Source organism: Schistocerca americana, chromosome 3 (assembly GCF_021461395.2).
Source record: "Schistocerca americana isolate TAMUIC-IGC-003095 chromosome 3, iqSchAmer2.1, whole genome shotgun sequence".
Classification (NCBI taxonomy): Eukaryota; Metazoa; Arthropoda; class Insecta; order Orthoptera; family Acrididae; genus Schistocerca; species Schistocerca americana.
The window spans coordinates 385,602,817-385,626,034 of record NC_060121.1 but is presented as its reverse complement, the minus strand read 5'-3'; the positions used below and the strand labels follow the sequence as shown (position 1 = coordinate 385,626,034).

Sequence of the window (23,218 nt, the reverse complement as noted above, 5' to 3'; positions counted from 1 at the left end):
CGGCTGTGATATTGTTTGCGTTCTTCGGTCCATTTCTTCGGTCCATTTTACGCCTGTTCGTTTGTCACAGTGTATCTACTTTTCCTAATGATGTTTCTGAATGTTGTTCGGTCGTTTATTGTGTTTGATGTTGAGTTGGTTCATGTCGTTTTTTACCTCTGCACCCATTTGTTGTTTCTAGTGGTTACCCAGTCAAAGATTTGTTTGGTCAGTCTGTGTGATGACATTCTGTATAGGTGTCCATAGCATTGTAGTCTGCGTTTTCTAATCTTTTCTGTGATTGTCACCGTTGTAAGAGCCTCCGTCTACGTGCCTCACCTTCCAACACCATTGGGTGATCTGCAACATCACATAGCAACAGCAGAGAATGATATAAGACATGACCGTACGCGTGTGGGACGGGTTTGACAACCATATGACCTTTTCTTTTTAAGTGCGCCCCGAGGAGGGCACACCAAACAATTGCGAAAGGTAAACGAAAACCTTGAACCTAAACTAAATACAAATAGTGCCCCAAGATTTTATGTTCATGTATATACCTATGCAAAATCGGATGTTTTTTTTTAAATAAAAACTTTGTAGTTGCAACCGTAACTTAAAATTTTAAATTCACCCCAAGCTTCTAACTACACTCATGTAGAAGACATATATGGTGAAAATAGTTTAAGCCGACAGACTCTGTGAGGTTACATTGGAGACAGAAACAAATATTTTTCTTACAACTTTAAACATATCTGTGTGCAGCAACCGTGAAAATATTTTTGTAGTAAAGACAGCCCACTGGTTGCAATGGATTTTATAGTCGAATTAACCATGGTTTCGACTTCTAAACTAAGGGAGTCTTCACCAGAATTTATATTACTTACGTAAGAAGTTGAGCATAACAGCTTTCGTCATACAATTGTATGACGAGAGCTGTTATGCTCAACTTTTTACGTATGTAATATAAATTCTGATGAGGACTCCCTCAGTTTAAGAGTCGAAACCATGGTCAATTCGACTATAAAATCCATTGCAACCAGTGGGCTGTCTTTACTATAAAAAATAATTTTCTCTAATGTCATACCTGCCTATGAGCGGTATTTAATCCTGTAGAGAACGTATTTCCTTTTCAGTCGTAATGACTGATTTGTTGTACTAACGGCTCCTGTTGAACAAATAGAGGGCGTACTTCACTCTTCCGTTATAGTAGCTGTTCCACGTTCACATTTATTTGCATGTCTTGACCCACAGTAGTGTTTGTTTACTAACGGAGCGATACACCTGGAGTCAGTACACCGATGTGGTTGGAACTTACTACATAGCGATGGGGTCTTCTACATCCACAGTTCACATGTTTGGAGTGAGTTTAATCCACCTGCCACATTTACCAGCACTCGTCAAGTGCGGTTCTACATGAATGTATGGACTGGTGTTGTCGGCGACTTTTTGATTGGGCCATATCTCCTACCAAGTCCATTAAACGGTTGTCCTTATTACAATTTCCTCGTCAGAGCATTGCCAGAACCGCTGGATGTCGTGCCACTCGCTACAAGAGAGCTTATGTGGTTTCAGCACGAGGCGCCGCCACATTTCAGCCCAGTTAGTCGATTCTTGAACAGACAGTTTCCAGAAAAGTGGATTGGCAGAGATGGTTCTGTGCCATGGCCTGCTCTGGCTTTTTTTGGTATGGCAAGAGATGCGAATCCTTGTTAAAAAACCGCTGTTGAATCATTGGAAGATCTGGTTTCCCAGATAGTAGTAGCAGCAGGAAAAATTAAAGACACTCCTGCAATCTTTGACCGTGTTACACAGAACATTTCCAGGCGGTGTAACCTTTGTTTGCAAGTCGGGGGGGGGGGGGGGGCATTTTGAACCTCTAGTGTACTTGAAATAGTCATGTCTTGTTAATGTTGTTGTCTCTTGGTAATAAAGATTAAAAATTGTTTGTGTTAGTTTTTCTCTGCTGTAGGGTTTGATGTCCTGATATAATGACGGTTCACAGGAAAAATTACAATAAGTGTTTTCGGTGTCCCTTTTAATCTCTAAGTGTTTGTTGGTTTAATTAATTTTCATCGAGATAAAACCGCTTTTATGGGTTCAAATTGTTAAAATTGCTCTGAGCGCTATGGGGCTTAACACCTGAGGTCATCTGTCCCCTAGAACTTAGAACTACTTAAATCTAACTAACCTATGGACATCACACACATTCATGCCCGAGGCAGGATTCAAACCTGTGACTTAGCGGTCGCGCGGTTCCAGACTGAAGCATCTAGAACAGCTAGGCCAAACCGGCCGGCGCTTTTACAGGTTTAAAAAATTCTCACACCAAAATATGACATTAGAGAAAGATATTTGTTTTGATGGCTCGTTCAACTTTCCAGAGTCTGTCGGTTTAAATAGTTTTCGCTCTGCTTAGGGTATACATTAAGTTCCGCTATCATTTCAAAAAGCCATAATTTTATAACTATTATAGAAAGAGTATCGCGTTTGGTTGTAAAACATTAGCATCTCTCAAAGTTCCTTTCAGTTGTGCCATACATTCAATGTGATTCCCACTCGTCGGCCGTAGAACAACAAGGCAATGTTCGAGCTCTGCCCTTGTACGGTTCAGCATTGCACCATTAACAATTATAATTGCTGCACTGATTCTTGCAATAAGGGTAACAATGTCACTGACTGCTGTTGTGTACACGCTTAACTCCACATAAGGAAGTGTAATGGGATGACATCGGGAGAGAGCGGACTCAATGCCATGGGACCAATACAAACCATCTATCTCTCAGGAAATTTGTCATTCAGCACACACCTCACTTTAAAAATCCACTGTGGAGGTGCACCATTACTTTGGAACATGGTGGAAGGCTGCAGCCTTTCAATATATGACAGCAGGAACTGCTCGAGCATGTCCAGGTAAACATTCTGGTTTTCTCTGCGAGGAACCACCTCATTATGCTTATTTTTACCAGTGGTGTACCCTCATACTGGCGTCGATAATTCCGCAGCACTGTTGCCACAGATTTTGGTTCTGCATTCCAGATGATAAATTGCGCCTTCACCTGGTCTGTCGCCATTTTGATGCACTCCAAGTCAATCTGCAATAAAGCACAAAAGGATTAACACACTTTTGGAGCTGCTGAACGTTTTACAAGAAGTCACGATGCTCTACCCGTAGTAGTTTCGAAATTATAATTTTTTTAAAATGATACCACGACTTTATGGACATGCTTTCTGAAGCAAACCGAGCGAAGTGGCGAGGTGGTAAGCACACTGGACTCGCATTCGGGATGGCGACGCTTCAAAGCAGCGTTCGGCCAATATAATTTAATTTTAATTTTAATAATCAACAGCCTCAGTTGCACCGTTTACCTAGAATTTACCTAGGTTTCAGTCGGGATAACCCAACCTTCTTCTGAATAACAGTAATTACCGTTTGTCCATAGTGGACTTCGTCAAGCTAAAACTACAAATCCATAAATTATCGTCAGACTTATCTGGAACTGCCTCGGCCCCACTTCGCGACCGCGATGCGGCAGTTCTATATAAGTCTGACGATAATTTATGGATTTGTAGTTTTAGCTTGACGATGTTCGCTATGGACAAACGGTAGTTACTGTTATTCTGAAGAAGGTTGGGTTATCCCGACTGAAACCTAGGTACATTCTAGGTAAACGGCGCATCTGAGTCTGTTGATTATTAAAATTAAAATTAATATTTATACAGTTGCTGACAGGGCCGCGAAATGTTGACAATATAATTTAAGTTTTCTGCGATTTCCCTAAATGGCTTCAGGCAAATGCCGGGGTGGCTTCTCTGAAAAGGTGCGGATTTTCTTCCCCATCCTTCCCTAATCCGAGTTTGTGCTCCGTTTCTGATGACCTCAATGTCGACGGGACGTTAAATACTAATTTTCTCCTCCTCCTCTTTGAAACACCTTGTGCTTTTATTTCATTGCGTGTTATGAGAAAACCCACTCGATACTTTAATTTATCAAACATTCGAAGTACTTCCAACAAGGCTATTTTTCTAGTGTTAACATTTTCGTCTGCTTCATTACTGCTTCAGAAGTACTACAGAGAGTCAGTATTGAAAAGTTCCTAAACTAAAAAGTTTCTCTTCTAGCAAACTGACTCATTGTGTGTCCATATTATGGAACAATGCGTACCCAGTGTAACAACCTACATTCACAATAATGTGTTGTGCAAATAAACGTCAACACACAGCAGTTCAAGGTAATAAACACCGTTATCTTGTTTTCCACCGTACGGAACAGATAGCGGAAGTTACTTTTGGTAGCAAAATTAGCTACAAGGTGGTTGATATATAGGATTCTTACTCTCTACAGTATGAAAGTACACTCCTTCTGCTGCGATGAAGTATAGAGAGATTAGCTGTTTATAGCAACTAAATCGGTGTTCTCTAAAGTTTTGACTGTATTCGGGATGCTAAATTCCTATTGCAAAAGTAATCGCGTTAGTTCAAAATCACTTTTGGTTGGAACAGTAGAGATCGTACATGTATGTGCTGCATTCGGCTTCCTAATCAGGTTGTAAACTGCCTCTCCTCATGCCTGTCATACAGAGAATGCTTCAGTTAATGTTGGCGGCCAGTGTGGCCGAGCGGTTCTAGGCGCTTCAATCTCGAATCGCGCGACCGCTACAGTCGCAGGTTCGAATCCTGCCTCGGGCATGGGTGTGTGTGATGTCCTTAGGTTAGTAAGGTTTAGGTAGTTCTAAGTTCTAGGGGACTGATGACCTCAGATGTTAAGTCCCATAGTGCTCAGAGCCATTTGAACTATTTAAAGAAATTTCAGTTAATGTGATATCCAGTCACAATCAGATCGTTGTACACTTATTGGAGCACACTAGTGTTATGAAGAATGTGTAAACCTGGAAAACCATACGAAAATAAGATCAAAATCAAACAAGTCAAATGTTTACGGTAACAAGCAAGAATAGTGTCGTGAAGACAATATTACATTACAAGATGTTTCGTGATTCACTCATACAAAAGGTTAATGGGTTATCGCAATGACTACTATGATCGTCTTCGCGGTGATGTTTCAGTTTCGACACGGAGACATTATTCTCTAACCCATGATGACCGCTTACAGATATTACCACCAAAATTCAGTCTGTTTATCGAGAGGGCTATTTGCGTGTTTTGGATACGATGTCCGATCGGAAAGAATATAGACTCCTCGTGTTCCGAAGCAACTATTTAATGTGGCCTATCAGAGGCAGACTGTTTCTGTATCTTGAACTCTGTTGTCACGCTGTGAAAACGGTCGAGCTGTTGGCATCGAAATGCAGGCATACACTGCCTGAGAAAAAAAGTAAAGCGTTTAGAAGATATGGTCGGATGGAAACGTAACTTCGTACAAATACACGCCATCCACGGGAATTGCAATACTCTGGTGATTACAATACTGTGACAGGTAGAATGGCCATCAGAGAGTATTATTGTTGGCAGTGGTTAAGATTGTTACCAGGCCTTATAAGAGATGATTATGTGATGTCGCCTAAAACTTTCAGGGGTGATGGAGAAGGGGAAATATGTCAATTTGAGGTAAGGTACCCTGGTCCAAAAACGACAGGGGCGAAAGTTATAAACGAAAATCGTCCAGATACCTCTGACAATGGAAAACATGTACCGGTACTGTTCTTACTAAAATTCTAGAATCAGGCTACTTTCAGCTGTGGTAGATAAACCAAACCAAGAAAAAAATGTCTAGTTAAATGCATATCTTAAGAGCTATAAGCACGTGTACAGCAGAAGAGCTGTTTCACACAGGAGACGAACAAGTCCTCATAGCTCACAGCACTTTAGAGCTCACGTTTACTGGACATTTTTCCTTATTTTGGTCCATACTACCACCTCTCAAAATATGAAAAACAATGAGCCTTTAGTAAAAAATATGTTTCTCACATTAGCGAAGATGAAAAACTACTTCATAGTGCATGTATACTAGACGTTACTTTCTTGTTCTAATCGATACTACCACATTTGAAAGTCAGTTGGTGCAGCCAAAAATGGTTCATTTGGCTCTGAGCACTATGGGACTTAACATCTGAGGTCGTCAGTCCCCTAGAACTTAGAACTACTTAAACCTAACTAACCTAAGGACATCACACACATCCACGCCCGAGGCAGGATTCGAACCTGCGACCGTAGCGGTCGCTCGGTTCCAGATTGAAGCGCCTAGAACCACTCGGCCACGGCGGCTGGCTTGGTGGAGTCCTGGTGCACCCCGTATACCCTGGTGTCCAAAACTAAGGACAGAATAACTTTCGTGTGATGCCTGACTGTCAAGTGACATAGCTCTATGGAACTTGGTCAGTACATAGAAGGAACTACTATAGCATAGTGCGCCCGCCCGGTTAGCCGTGCAGTCTAACGCACGGCTTTCCGGATTGGGAAGGAGCGCCTGGTCCCCGACACGAATCCGCCCTGCGGACTTGTGTGGTCTGCCGGCCAGTCTGTGGATGGTTTTTAGGCGGTTTTCCATCTGCCTCGGCGAATGCGGGCTGGTTCCCCTTATTCCACCTCAGCTACACTACTCGGCGATTGCTGCTCAAACAAGTTCTCCACGTACGCGTACACTACCATTACTCTACCACGCAAACATAGGGGTTACACTCGTCTAGTGTGAGACGTTCCCTGGGGATCCATCGGGGGCCGAACCGCACAATAACCCTGGGTTCGGTGTGGGGCGGTGGAAGGGTGAGGTGCACTGCGGTAGTCGTCGTGGGGTTGTGGACCACTACGGCTGCGACGGGGACGGAGCCTCTCCGTCGTTTCTAGGCCCCCGGTAACATGCAATACATACAATACAAGAGTATAGTGCAGTACAAAAGGTAACTAATATAACTACTCAAGGAGATGAACAGAAATGACATTTTCGCTCAAAGGCAACAATTGCACTGAAGTTACCACGTTTCATGATTGCCCCTGGACTTCACAAAAGGCCAGATATTGTTCTTAATAGCCGGCCTGGGTGGCCGAGCGGTTCTAGGCACTACAGTCTGGAACCGCGCGACAGCTACGATCGCAGGTTCGAATCCTGCCTCGGGCATGGATGTGTGCGATGTCCTTAGGTTAGTTAGGTTTAAGTAGTTCTAAGTTCTATGGGACTGATGACCTCAGAAGTTAAGTCCCATGGTGCTCAGAGCCATTTGAACCATTTGAAGCCATTGTTCTTAATGCTGTTGGTAATGCACGCTCTGCAACGTTCTTCTACGTTGCCCACAAAGTTGATAAGATGTTCTTATGGTAGGACGCTCCATTCCTACACTAGAGTGGTTGACAAGTGCCGAATGGCAGCTGATGCATGTGAACGTCCTACAGTACATCTCCCCAATGTTCGGTGGGATTTCAGACGCAAGAATGGGCAAGCCGATCCATTCGTCCAAATCTTCTCGTTCTAAGAGCTCCTCCACCTGCGCAGTCTGGTGTGGTCGCGCATTGACGTCCGCGAAATAAAGTAAGGGCCGAATAACCACCCCGAAAAGACACGCATGGGGAAGAGTACAGTGCCACAATAAAGTTGGCCAGTGAGTGTACTGTGTTCAAAGACTTCAAGGTCAGTACGCCTATGCAACATAATTACTCTTCACACCGTAACACCTGGATCATCGAAAACGTCACGCTCGAGAATTAATGATATTTAATTGAAACCCTCAGCTGCCGACAGGTGTTGTTGTTATACCTTAATGGGGACATTTGTAAATGTGTGCCCCGACCGGGACTCGAACCCGTGATATCCTGTTTTCATGGCAGACGCTCTATCCATCTGAGCTACCGAGGACAATTAATTATTATTTATTCTAGAAAAGCTGCACGGCCATTAGTGGTATCTGTTCTTTCGAGAACAGTTACTATCTTCATATGTAGTTAAAGGCTACCCGGCCATTGACCTTCGTCTTTGCGAATGCGCACAGGTTGCCCGAAGTCTTACGGGAATCGGCACCTTAGTGGGTGCGAGTAATGAGGGGATGGGCAAATATCTATGAGGAACATTACGTATGTAGATTGTGGACAGTTAGGAATGTGGGTCTCGCGGGAAGCGTGCAAGGGATAAGTGCCTGCAGTGGCGCTATTCATCTGCGTCTTCGGTGGCTCAGATGGATAGAGCGTCTGCCATGTAAGCGGGAGATCCTGGTTTCGAGTCCCGGCGGGACACACATTTTCAACTGTTCCCATCGACGTATATCAACAACACCTGTCGGCAGCTGAGGGTTTCAATTAATTATCATTTATTCTAGAGAAGCTGCACGGTCATCAATGGTATCTGTTCTTCCGAGAACAGTTACTATCTTCATATATGTTCGCTAATGTCCCTGGGTGCATCACATACTCCCACATATCGCCATACAAGGATGAGTCACGGTGACTTCAACGTAATTATTGTCTTTGGACTATGCTGCGGCAGTTCTTTCCATTTATGGTCAAACTTTCATCGAGCTATGTTAATTATCAATGACATGTCATGCTTAAGGGGGAATGACAAGGTGACACGAAAATATTTTTCTGATTCAGGATTTTTTTTCTCCATACTGGAATTTAGTAAACAAGTGGGGTTTACTGCAATGAAAGAAGCATGCATTGAAAGTTTTTTGTATTTTTTATTGAGAAATATTAATGTCTTCACTCTGTAATTAGAATTTTCCCGAGGCAGCTCTGAAAGGAGGTAGATCGACGTTTGTCGCTGTAACTCCAGTTGTGATTATGTGAAACATGAAATTAGTACTTCACCGTGATCCGTACAGATGTAATTTTTTTTCATTCTAGGGATTTTGAAGGAAAAAAAAATTGGCGAAATTATAGATACTTGGAAAAATGGCAATTTTTGGAGTTCTATTTTTTGGACCAAGAAATATCAAATATCCACATAAAAAAATCGGCTACGATGAACTGAAGAGAATTCAGTTTGCATCCATGTAGACCAAAAATCATATAAGAAAAAGGGGCAAAACTTGAAACTTACAGGATATCATGAATGTCTAGTCCATAATAACTATCGCCCCGGCTAGTGGATTGTCGCTTTCTGCTACTTTGAACTGATAAGCCATTTTTGTCGCTGAGCGCATCGCTGCTGGTGTCTCTGTCTTCACAGAATCGGCGCACTTCATCACCAATTTTTGATTTGAAGGGCATCTGTCACGTACATTAATGCAGTATGGCCTATACTGAATAGACCGACTGACAAATTAGAAGCAATGTTGACAATTTCGCTTCGGTTGGATGTTATTTCTGGAGCGTACCTCCAAATGAGACTATTGAAACTTTCGTTCACATTTTGAGTAAAACCGCGCAAATAACACTCCAGCAAATCTGGTTTACTCAAATCGGTACAAACAGGGGTGATGGCAACGTTAACGACTTGTGGCAGTCTCGTTTTGTTTTATAACTTTCCAATTCACCTTTTGCTTTAGCTTAAAAAGCTCACAGAATCATTTTTTGGAGTTCGCGCGTAATATTTTGGGAAATAATTCTTCAATGTATACAGGGTGTCCCAGCTATCTTGTCCACCCAAAATATCTCTGGAACAATAACAGCTATTGGAAAACGACTTTCACCGGTATCAATGTAGTGCTGCGGCCCATGAATGTACATATTTGGAAACACTCTAAAACGAAAGCATATGTGTTTTTTAACACAAACTTATGTTTTTTTAAATGGACCTCCTATATTTTTCTTCAGCAATCCATCGCTTGACAAAGCACATACACAATGGCGTTGATTGCATCGCAATATTCCCATTACATCCCGAGATATTGAGACGCGAAGTTGACGCTTGAAACACCCGACATGCGCTGCTAGCGCACGACCTGAGGCTCAGGCGTGATCCCCATGCTGCCCGTAATCGCGATGTGATTGACATGCTAATCGCACCTCCATACTTATCAAGAGGTCCGAAACGAATAATACGGTCTGCTGCCATCAAGTCTCATAAGCACATAATGGTTTCCCTCTTGCACGTTTTGCGTATGTACGTACACAATATGCACCCGTCAGGTTGTCTTATTTATCCTGCACACCCAAATTAAGGTTTATCTAATGCGTTATATGACCCATTGTGCCCGTTGCGCAGGGCCTGGCTCTACCTAGTCAAGTGTCCAACGTAGTTCCCACTTCGCCTTGTTTATGATTTGCGACCCATGCAAACTCCTGTACTCCACCACCCTCCGAGCATCCCATTTGTTGTTGCTTTGGCGTGCAGTACACCGCTTGCCAGTGTAGTCGTGCATCAGAGTAATCTAGTGACGGCACGGAGGTAGTACACATTGTGAATAAACGTTGTGTTGTGCAACTTATACTGTAGAGTATAATGTACACACATGAACATATGGTAGAAATGCTGCTGATCTATGGAGAACGTACGTTGACGGGAAATACGTTATGAGATTGCTTGTTTGTTGATAGTACTGTTAGCGAACATTATGATTATTAAGTTAATATGTCTGTTTTCTACCCTACTCTACATACCTGTACTGTACCCTGTTGTAGGTGGACTAAATGCTGTTCAGGCAGAACGACTGTACAGAAGACGACTCCCTGACAAGTCATCGCCTTCGCACCGGATGTTTGGTCGTCTCACATCTCGTCTACGTGAAACGGGAAGCTTAAATCCAAGACCTCGACATCGTCCTAGAACACGCACAGATGAACGTGCTGAAGTTGCTGTGCTCGCTACCATAGCTGTGAATCCTCAAATCAGCACACGTCAAATTGAACGTGAAGTTGGTGTGTCGAAATCAAGTGCACAGCGTATTCTTAAACGTTATAAATTTCATCCTTACCATGTTCATTTACACCAGGATCTTCATGGAAATGACTTCCGCAATAGGGTAACATTTTGTCGGTGCACTCAGCAAAAACTTCTGACTAATCCAAATTTTTTTGCAGATGTGCTCTTTACCGACGAGGCATCATTCTCCAACAAAGATGAGGAATATGCATTATTGGTCCCCAGACAATCCAAAATGGCTCCGTTAGGTAGAGCATCAACGTCCGTGGAAAGTTAATGTTTGGTGTGGGATTATTAGAGATACCATTATCGGACCTTTCTTTATAAATGGCATCCATAATGGCAGACAATACTCCAGATTTATACGACACAATCTTCCTGTTATCTTGGACACCGTACCTCTGAACCGGAGAATGGTCATGTGGTATCAGCATGACGGATGCCCTGCACGTAACGCCTTACGAGCACGACGACTTCTGTACAGTAAGTTCCCTGATAGGTGGATTGGACGAGGTGGCCCAGTTAGGTGGCCTGCCCGATCTCCGGAACTTACACCGCTGGATTATTTTCTTTGGGGAGCAGTGAAGGATGCTGTTTACCAACATGAACCAACAACACCAGAGGACATGAAGCAACGCATTATTGATGCTTGTACAGCCATCAAAGAGGAAACAGGAGCACGAAGTAGGGCATCCTTCATCCGCAGAGTGACCCTATGTATGCAAGCCAATGGGCATCACTTTGAGCATGAGATGTGAACGCTATGATTAGTATGTAGTGCTGGTATCACAGTGGAAGTTTCTACAAAGGGCCATTTTACCCAGTGATGTTAAGAAACATTTGTTTGCAACAATTTGTCATTTAACGCATTAGATAAACATAACATTGATAATTATGTGATAATAAAACTAATTGGTTAAACATGTTTACATTCATCTTCTATGTCCTACCTAAACTTCCCAAATCAAAACATTTTTACCTAAACAACGGTAAAACTTTTAGTCCACATGCTTGTTTCACTAAAACCATCAACATGAATTTTACTATTACGAGTGAATGATTAACTGTCACTTGCGCTAGATCTACAGTAAAGTAAAGTTTTAACGTTGAACGGCATTACCTTTTTAGTAACGAATTAACGATAAGCGAAGTTAACTTTGTGACTAACGTTGCGATACACAGATATGTTACAGAACCGCATCACCCCTAGCCTATGGGATAAATACCTGCTGGAGTGTACGACGTTAATGCAGGATGGCAGCAGACCGTATTATTCGTTTCGGACCTCTTGATATGTATGGAAGTGTGATTACGCATGCCAATCACATCGTGATTACGGGCAGCATGGGGTTCACGCCTGAGCCTCAGGACGTGCTCTAGCAGTGCATGTCGGGTGTTTCAAGCGTCAACTTCGCGTCTTAATATCTCGGGATGTAATGGGAATATTGCGATGCAATCAACGCCATTGTGTATGTGCTTTGTCATGCTATTGATTGTTGAAGAAAAAATATAGGAGGTCCATTTAAAAAAACATAAGTTTGTGTTAAAAAACACATATGCTTTCGTTTTAGAATGTTTCCAAATATGTACATTCATGGGCCTCAGCTCCACATTGATATCGGGGAAAGTCGTTTTCCAATAGCTGTTATTGTTCCAGAGATATTTTGAGTGGGCAAGATAGCTGGGACACCCTGTATACATTCGAATTACGTAATAAAAATTTTTTATTTTTTTTTTGACCGTCACCCTATCGTTCCCTGTTAAGTTTTGAATACGAGTATAGTTAATGCTACAGCCACATTATTTTAGACTGAGTTGAAAGCACCCCAGATTGTAAGAGGGTGCATGTGTCACGTCCGTCCCCCTATCTCCCTCTCCATCCCCTTGTGAACACAGGAAAGGTGCAAAATTGCAACATAAGGAAGGGAAGAAAATATCTTATTTGCGAGAATACAATACGGAGAAGAAAACATTATTAAATTTATACCTGTTCGTGGCATGTACAGAAAGCAAACTGTAGTATACAGAGCTGCCACTTTCGGCAGTAATAATGGCTCTGACAAGGCTAGGCATCCAAGCTAATTCAGTTATAAGCTAGAGGTCATCAATCATAGTGGCTGAAAAGTAGTGGCGTGCCTGCTTCTTGGCAACCCATCTCTAGATATTTTCAGTTAGTGAGAGATACCGTGAACGTGCTGACCAGGGAAAAAATCGCATGTCCAGTGTATCGAGGTAGGTGAGGGAGGATTACAGAGGCAACATGTGGTTTTGCTTTGACCAGTTGAACCGAAATTCGTATGAAACGATGGTGTCGTGGTACTCCTGTATTCCGTGTTGTCGCTGGTGCTGCGCTGTCGGCTCACCTTTCTTTGCTCCCGCTTCAAGAGGAGCCGCAGCTGACAGTCCACGGTGCTCCAGGTCCCAACACGGCGAAGTTCGGACATTTGTCTAGTTGCAAACAATATCACTATTCAAGGTGCTTTACTGGCTGTCCCACCCTGCACGGCTGCACAAACAATAAGTTATGCCTGTCCTCTCCGGCGCTAGTCGTGGAATGGCGACCAATGAGAACAGTAACATCACTGAACGTTATCCCTATGAGTACCAGTGATTTCTTGAGGTCGTTGTTTTAAACTACGTGCAAATGCAACACATTTCCACATTTTAAGTGAAATGAACTGCGGTGTCTGTAAAATACTTTTGTTCAATATGACGACGGGTTTCAATCAATTGAAGACTAATCCTTACGCGATTTGTAGAGAAATTGATAAAGTAAACTATTCATTTTTGTACATATCACCCTAAGATGTGCCTTCAGTTCGTGGAAAACTGGTCGTGACTTTAAATAAAACTATTTTACAGTCTGTAGTCTCCGTCTGAAACAACTACTTTTTATTATTTTTTTCTCTTTAAAGTGGCATTGCCTTTTGCATTAAACCACCGATGCTACTGCAAGACAGAGACATTTAGTGATACACTGAGTTTCCTCTGTGTAATCATTCTTTTTCTTTCAGTGATCGCATTGAGGAAATCATTGACAGTGAAAGTAAGTGTATTTACAGTTACTGTAGCGTAAGCTTAAGTTCGTCTTATTGCTGTTATGAGTGGTTTAGAAATAAAACCACTGGAGCAGTATGTAATTTTGATACAAATTTATAAATTTTGGGCCCAGTTTTGCTTATTCTGTAGGACTATAATTTCTTTCAGGCACTATGAATACTTAAAAGTTTCGAGATGTGTGTTTGTGACTAGGAATAAAGCGACATTGTCTTCAAATATACACTCCTGGAAATGGAAAAAAGAACACATTGACACCGGTGTGTCAGACCCACCATACTTGCTCCGGACACTGCGAGAGGGCTGTACAAGCAATGATCACACGCACGGCACAGCGGACACACCAGGAACCGCGGTGTTGGCCGTCGAATGGCGCTAGCTGCGCAGCATTTGTGCACCGCCGCCGTCAGTGTCAGCCAGTTTGCCGTGGCATACGGAGCTCCATCGCAGTCTTTAACACTGGTAGCATGTCGCGACAGCGTGGACGTGAACCGTATGTGCAGTTGACGGACTTTGAGCGAGGGCGTATAGTGGGCATGCGGGAGGCCGAGTGGACGTACCGCCGAATTGCTCAACACGTGGGGCGTGAGGTCTCCACAGTACATCGATGTTGTCGCCAGTGGTCGGCGGAAGGTGCACGTGCCCGTCGACCTGGGACCGGACCGCAGCGACGCACGGATGCACGCCAAGACCGTAGGATCCTACGCAGTGCCGTAGGGGACCGCACCGCCACTTCCCAGCAAATTAGGGACACTGTTGCTCCTGGGGTATCGGCGAGGACCATTCGCAACCGTCTCCATGAAGCTGGGCTACGGTCCCGCACACCGTTAGGCCGTCTTCCGCTCACGCCCCAACATCGTGCAGCCCGCCTCCAGTGGTGTCGCGACAGGCGTGAATGGAGGGACGAATGGAGACATGTCGTCTTCAGCGATGAGAGTCGCTTCTGCCTTGGTGCCAATGATGGTCGTATGCGTGTTTGGCGCCGTGCAGGTGAGCGCCACAATCAGGACTGCATACGACCGAGTCACACAGGGCCAACACCCGGCATCATGCTGTGGGGAGCGATCTCCTACACTGGCCGTACACCACTGGTGATCGCCGAGGGGACACTGAATAGTGCACGGTACATCCAAACCGTCATCGAACCCATCGTTCTACCATTCCTAGACCGGCAAGGGAACTTGCTGTTCCAACAGGACAATGCACGTCCGCATGTATCCCGTGCCACCCAACGTGCTCTAGAAGGTGTAAGTCAACTACCCTGGCCAGCAAGATCTCCGGATCTGTCCCCCATTGAGCATGTTTGGGACTGGATGAAGCGTCGTCTCACGCGGTCTGCACGTCCAGCACGAACGCTGGTCCAACTGAGGCGCCAGGTGGAAATGGCATGGCAAGCCGATCCACAGGACTACATCCAGCATCTCTACGATCGTCTCCATGGGAGAATAGCAGTGGATATACACTGTACTAGTGCCGACATTGTGCATGCTCTGTTGCCTGTGTCTATGTGCCTGTGGTTCTGTCAGTGTGATCATGTGATGTATCTGACCCCAGGAATGTGTCAATAAAGTTTCCCCTTCCTGGGACAATGAATTCACGATGTTCTTATTTCAATTTCCAGGAGTGTATCTCATCAATTGATGGAAGGTTGAAAACTTTATGTCCAATGCCTACAAAGGGAAACCACAACTTTAAAGGCATTGATTGTTTACTTTCTGCCAATTTCTTCTTGTATTCGTTGTTTACTGTGACGGAAAGGTTCACTCGCTTACAAAATTTTAAAATGCGACTTTTTTTTTTTTTAATAATTGTGACTCAAAGGTTAAACTGCAGCCTCGTCAGGGCACTGGTGCTGTCGGACTCCGACGTGTGTTTGTAGAAGTTCCTTCTTTCTGCACGAGGCATAACACTGTCTTTTCGCAACCAAATCAACATATTCATTCAACTTCTGAATGAGAAACCCATACTTAAATGCAGTTGCTAATACTTCTAAAAAGTTCACTCTGACTCAATGAAACTTTATCATTCGCGCATACTAGTACACAGCATACGCCATGCCATTTCGACATTTGTTGCATACGGTATACACATTGTTGCAATTTTAATGACCAGCAGTGCAGTTGTTTGGTGTTGTACGTCTGGCGTTTTGTTTCTGTTACAGCCATAGCGACAGACAAAGATGCTGATCGACACACAGAAACAGCAGAAGAAGGAAACTGAGGATCAAAACCATGAGAACGGAGGTCTGCAGCAGGGACCGGAGGTCCCGGAGAGCGACGAACTCCCGGGGAAGGCCAAGGCATCCACTGGCCACAAGCAGAAGGAGGGGCCGGCCGCGGGCGGCGGACACCCTCCGGCTCCCGACGGTGGCTGGGGGTGGGTCGTGGCCGCCGCCGTCGCCCTCAGCGCCGTGAGTAGCACAGCGCACCGAACCCTCACCTGCTCCACTCGCAACCACACCAGCCTAGCTCTGTAGCGCAGCCAGCCCAACCACTTTTCCTAAAGGCAGTACTACTGTTCAGCTATCTGCGTACGTAAAAGGCAATGTCCCTACTCACTGACTCACACACTGACTCATCATCGCCCAGCCCAAACCACTAATGTCAAAATTTGAAATTTGCGCACGGTGCTCACCTCATACTGTAGACGTCGCGTAAGAAGGGACTTTTCGAAATTCCACCCCTATGAGGGTCAAATATGGGTAGAAAGTTTTTTGAGTACATGTCGCTATTAAGGCAATTTTGAAGCCAGGCCTTGGAAAATTGGTATTTGTTTTCCAGTCAGTAATGAAAAAAATGTGTTTCAGCAGTTTTGTAAATTTAATGTCTGTGGGTATAAAGCATTTTTTGGAAAATAAGTCATTATTAAAGGACTAGTGAATTTAATTACGAAAACATTGTCAAAGCTAACATGAAAATTTGTATTTGGCTTCTGTGTTAGAAACAAAAAAATATGTGTTTTACTATTTTTCGGAAATCCAGCTCCTGAGGGGGTGAAATGCAGGTTGAAAATTTTTAAGAAAATATTTCGTTGTATGACAACATTTTTAAAGCTGAGTCTGTGGAAACTGGTATTTGACTTCTCGGTTAGATACAAAGAAATGTGTGATACAGGATGAAAGTTTCTGTCGAAACATTACAAGAACTCAAAAGGGATGATTAACAAAAACCTTGGACTCCAACTACCATAATCTCTTTTCATCAGAAATACATTCAGAAATGACCATGCTTCTTTGGTCTTAATTAGCGTGAAACGTTTACAAGGCGTTGCAATTTGTGAACATAAAAATTCGATTAAAGAAAAAATATGTGTGCAGACCAATCAGTCTAAGCGAGCTAAGCTGTGGGCGGTAAGCTAGTTGTCACATAAACACATTGGACAATACATTAGTCATCCCCATGAGATATCACGCTATTACCGTGTAACATCGCCCCTAGCGTTGGTAAGTATCTCACTTCGGTGACGAAGCGAGTCCACGTACTTTTTCTCTTTTTCAGCTAAGCCGTATCTTGTTGACACACTCATTGAAGACTTTCTTTTTTTCTTTTCGTCACCAGTCTTTTGACTGCTTTGATGCGGCTCGCCAAGAATTCCTCTCTTGTTACATTCTCTTCATCTCAGAGTAGCACTTACGTCCTACGTCCTCAGTTACTTGTAAGTATTCCAATCTCTGCCTTTGCCTACAACAGCCCCCTCTAGTACCACGGAGGTTATTCGCTGATGCCTTAGCACATGTCATATCACCCTATGCCTTCTTCTTATCTACGTTTCGCACACGCCCCTTTCTTTGCAGGTTCTGTGGAGAACTTCATTTCATATGTCTACCTAATTTTCAACATCCTTCTCTAGCTCCACATCTTATATGCTTCAATTTTCTTCTTTTCCAATTTCCACAAAGTCCATGCTTTACTACCGTACAATGATATGGTCCATATGTATAGTCTCAGAAATTGACTCCTCAAATTATTTCTTTTCTGCTTGACATTATCAATTTAGGGAGCGATCGAGATTAATGTCGAAACAGAACTGCAACTTCAAACAGCTAAGATCACTTGTGTGCAGTATTTATTGCGATTACCGGTTTAGCAAAATACGTTGTCATCATCAGATCTGTAAAGCATAGATGAACATATTCAAGCACACTGAGATCAGATGTGAAGGGTCATAGTACAGTGTTACATAAACATGGACTATACCATGGAATATAATATATCCTTTGCCGTACATTGTTTACTTGAGAATCTCAGTCTTCATTCTGCTAACATGAGTTCGTGTAATCAGTGCTATATATACGTTATTTTATGTAATAGTTATTGTTCTCCAGTTCATGAAGTATCGTTATCATATGACAGGTGTAATATGCATATGATGGAAATTCAGTGAAATGTGCTGCAGAAGGCATGTTATATTCCATGGTATAGTTCACGTTTATATAGAACTGTATTACGACCCCTTACATCTGATTACGATATTCTTGAATATGTTGATCTATGATTTACAAATCTGACGATGCAAACGCAGTTTGCTGAAATTGTCATCACAATAAATGCTATACAACAGCGTTCTTGGCGGCTTGGAGTTGTACTTCTGTTTCTACTCAAATTATTTCTTATGTTTGATACTAGTAGAATTCTTTAGGCCATGAATGCCTTATTTGCCTGTTCTAGTATACTCTTTATGTTTTCCTAGGCTTGTGGGACATGTGATATTTTGTTTACAAGCTAGCAGAATTTCTTAACTTCATCTACTTCGTTGTTACCAAATTTGATGTTAAGTTAATTTTTAATCTCATTTATGACATTACGTATTATTTTCGTCTTTCTTTGGTTTACTGTGAGTCCATCTTCTGTACTTAGATTGTCCATTCCATTCAACACGCCCTTAATTCGTCTTCACGTTCTCAGAGGATACCAGTGGCCATCAGCAAATATTTTCATTGATATCCTTCCACTCTGGATTTTAATCCTATTCCTGAAACTTTCTTTTATCACCGTCATTGCTTTTTGGACATTTCGAGCACGACAATGTTAGTCTGAAAACTTATTACCCCCTTGATTATTGTACATATCGTATGTTACCAGTCTTTCCCTATGACTTATTTATATTTTTATTAGAATTTCCAACATTTTGCAGCGTTTTGCATGGTTTAAGGCTTTATCCAAGCCAACAAATTGTATGAACGTGTCTTGATTTTTTTAAAGCCTAGTTTCCATTGTCAACTCAGAATGTCCTCTCTGGTGCCTTTACCTTTCCTAAAGCCAAATTGATTGTCGTATAACTAGTCCTCAATTTGCTTCTCCATTAAGCTGTATATTATTCTTGTCTGGTAGTCTCACACTTGCCTGCCGTTGCCGTCATCAGGGTAGTTTGGATGATATTTTTTGGGAAAGTCTGATGGTATCTCTCCCGTATTGTGTATTCCACATAACATGGGTAGCCGTTTGGTTGCCACAGCCCCTAAATATTTAAGAAATTTCGAAGCGATGCCTGTTCTACCTTATTTAATCACAAGTCTGTCAAAGTTACGTTGAACTCTGACTGTAATACTGGATCCCAATGTCTTCCCTATTTACTGCCATTTCTTCTTGTATCAGGCCATCAGATAGTTCCTCCCTTTCGTAGAGGCCTTAAGTGTACTCTTTTTCCCTATCCGCTCTCTTCTCAGTGTTTAACACCGCATCACCGATTGTTAGAAAGGCTAAATTGCATGAATGGTACTTGTGAAAATCAGGGTTCCAAATTAAAGTCTCTACTGCACAAAGTTTTCAGCTTATTACAAAGTATACTCTGCTACAAAGAAAAATCATTGTATCTCGGTTTTCACTTTGCTTGCTTTTTAAATATGTCTTTACGCTGATTTTTAATGTTCACTGCTTGGACTTTGATTTAGGTGCAGCAAACGTCTTATAGTTACGATTTACAAATAATTCCCATTATCCCCTTTATCGTTTAGAAACTACTTTCATTGGTGTATAGAGAAAATGCCTGAAATTTTGCCTTAGAAATGACATTATAGTTTAACTTCCTTCTTTGATTCTGGATGCTTCTACCTTAGTAGAAGACGTACTTGCACTGCTACAGCATCCGTCATCTTAATCTGTTCTTTCATATCTAAAAAAAAAAAAAAAAAAAAGCAAATAATCGTACTGGCACCGCATTTCCTCATTTCCAGGCTATTAGACAGTGTGTCCTTCAGACATAAGTCATATTTGAGTATTTTCTATTTACTATACACAAACCTCTTCTCCACAGCCTCACCTGTGTATTTATTTGACGCATATATCGAACACACCTCCTCCTCTCTTCTCTACATCCACCTATTCCACTCCCTGTCTATCCACCCCATCCTCCTCACTTCCTACACCCCCTCTCTCTGACCATATCTTTCTCCCTCCTCCCTCTGACGACATCCTCCTTCCCCCCTCTTTTCCCATCTCTGCCTCCCCCTTTTCCTTTTCCGTCTGCACATTATTGCTCTAACTTACTGCCTGCCTCATGCTTCTCCCCTCCTCCCCCCTCTCTTTCCTCTTCCTCCTGCTTTGTTCATCACCTTCTCTATCCACCTCAACCTGTCCCAGTCACGCTCATCAGCATGTGTAGCCCCAGCAATACTTTTCAATAAAGAAGGCTGATACTACTCCCACAACACACATTTCATGCAGGATAAGTTAGACATTAGGGGCTTTAAAATCATTTATTTTCCCCTGACATACAGGCCACCATGCAAAGCACGTTGATAAAGCAGCCTGTTACTACTCTAACACAACACACCTGTCTTGTATGACAGCCTACGTGTTACGGTCTGGAAAACTGTTTCTTGCCCAAGACATGTAGGCTCTCCTACAAAGCAGACTGATTTGGCAGAGCAAACCCAACATAAGATGTCTGTCATGCAGGGGAGACTATATGATAGAGACTGAAAGAAAAACAATTTTTGTTTGTATCAACACTTCTATTGGAGAGAGGAAGTTATAAAGCCAACAGTGCTCATACTCGTGATACCTGTTGTTCCTGTGCCAAATTTGGTTGAAATCTATCCACGGACTTTGAAAGGACAGCTCAAACATACACACATACTTACACCCTGCTTTACTTCTGTAATGGGTTTTTACTGAAGAAGTTTAACCATCCATTTTTCTAATGTCTTTCTTTACAATAAATCATAATTTAGTAATATCAGGCTTCTCATCTACTAGGGATAGTGTTTCGATTCTATGGAGGCTGGATGTCTTGCTAGTATTCATCCCAGTCTCCTAGCAGTATATTTCACAGTTAAATCCGTTAGAGACGAAGTGCGTGTTCAGTTGTGGATGAATGGGTACTGAAAGAACAGGTAAGTTTAAAAAAAATATCCCGCTGTCCACCTAGAGTGACTTAGTGTCAAGATTCCCAGAAGGGGATTTGAACCACTTACCTCTTAAATATTAAGACTACCTCGTAATTACTACACCACATCTTTGGTTTAATACACAGAGATATAGAACTGTGTACTTCATCTCTTCAGTATGCGATATATGGATGGTGGCAATATAATTTATTTCATTGTTTTCACAGTATCATATCAGAATAAATAACACTGACTTAATGCAGAAGAGAGAATGTAATGGGAAATCATGAGTAAGAAGTAAACATGCTGTAGTACAGTTCCGTAACTCTTTGTGATCGTTAACTGGAGATATGGCAACTAGATAATAGATTGAGAATGTGCTATAAACCTACATCGTACACCAATTTACGGTGTGTGGTGAAGGGTGCTCCGTATATCACTGTCCCTGTCACCTTTCCTGTTCCAGTCGCGGATGGTCCGCGATATGAACAATTAGCGGTAAGCCTCCTCGTGAGCACGAATTTCTCTAATTTTACCTTCGAGATCTCTTCGCGAGAATAGGAGGAAGCAATATATTGCTCTTCTAAGAACGTAGTTTCGAAACTTTAATAGTAAACCACACCGAGTTGCAGAAAGCCTCTCTTTCAGCATTCCCCCATTAGAGTTGGTTAATCGTCTCTGTGATGCTATCGTGCTTACTAAATGAACCTGTAACAAAATGCGCTTTTCTTCTTTGGATCTTCGCCATTTCCTCTATCAATCCCATATAGCGCAAATCTCAGACTGGCAAGTTGTTTTAAAGTATTGGTCGAAAGAGTGTTTTCTGAGCTACCTCCTTCGTGAGTGAATTACACTTCCTGAAGATACTTCCAATGAATATGTCTGGTATCTGCCTTACCTGCGAGTGGAGAACACGTGTGAACCCAAAACAATGGTTTTTACATTTTTTACACCAAAAATAGAAGTTATACAGAGGAAGTAACTACAAAGGTGGATGTAGCACTTGTCTACATCAAACCTTTATTTGCGTCATATCATATGACTTGAAATTTTCCTTGCCGTGTTTCGTACAACACGAGTTGTGTGGAGCGATTAGTTTTATGCTATAATTCTACTTTAAATCAGTTTGTACGCACAATTCCATGTATTTAATGGATGTGATCGTTTGCACGGATTCTTCTGGAATCATATAATTAAACAATAAAAGAGCTTTCTACCTATTTGTCCATAATACGTTAAATTTGTTGATGATGAAGTCACTCATTTCGGCACCTGTCATTTTGACTGTTGTGTGAAAATTTAAAGAAGGATGCACAGTACGATGTTTCTCAATGAAACCGTTTTGGAATCAAGAGCTTAAGTTTTTCGGATTTTACCTGTCACTCACCGCGTCGAGCGTCTAGATAAATGCTTTAATCCGCTTACTGATTTAACATCAGACCAAACCTTATTAGGATTTTCTGTCAGAACGGTTTTACTTTCGGATTCGGTGAACGCTTCACGGGAGACCATTCTCAAACTACTTTTGGTTTCATTCAATTTTTGTTTGTCTATGAGACTTCAGTTACATTTTCAATGAAGCTCTTTTCACTCAGGTAGAAGCTATCCAACGCGGCTGCCAAAAACTGATAACTTTGCTTAGCATCAACATGTCTACAGCGTATTATACAGAACTGTTGAACTTTGCCCTTGTGTACTCACCGGTTTCATGTTGGTCACTCAGATAATGTGAAACCCATTTATTATTGCAGTTGTTAAGCAGAAGTGTAGGCAATGGCTGATGAGTTTAACGCCAGATAAGATGATATTCTCTAAATTGTATCGAGGATTTTCATTTGCAGGCGTTGATGATTATACCCATCCTGTCATTCCCGTTCGTCTTCGCGGACTACCTGCAGCAGCTCGGCGAGGGTGCCGAAGCGATGACCACCATTGTCAGCGTCTGGACCTGCGTCAGTTCATTCATAGGTATGCTGTTCTCTGCTGTGTAAATGCTAAGCAGTCGAGGGTGCCCACTTTGCAGGCCATTATATATATATATTTTTTCATATCAGGCAGTTTCAGGTTCAGCAGTCACCAATTACTGTACGAGGTGAGGCTCCTAC

At 42.5% G+C, this 23,218-nt stretch overlaps 1 protein-coding gene across 1 annotated transcript in view; it reads left to right on the top strand.

Annotated features, from left to right (window-relative positions):
• Positions 1-23,218, top strand: part of LOC124607294 (monocarboxylate transporter 2-like) — a 92,979-nt gene that overhangs the window by 14,390 nt on the left and 55,371 nt on the right. The window contains exons 2-3 of the mRNA XM_047139586.1: positions 15,948-16,196; positions 22,955-23,081. Of these exons, the coding sequence (XP_046995542.1) occupies positions 15,966-16,196; positions 22,955-23,081 (358 nt within the window). The 5' untranslated portion in view covers positions 15,948-15,965. The remainder of the gene's footprint in view (positions 1-15,947; positions 16,197-22,954; positions 23,082-23,218) is intronic.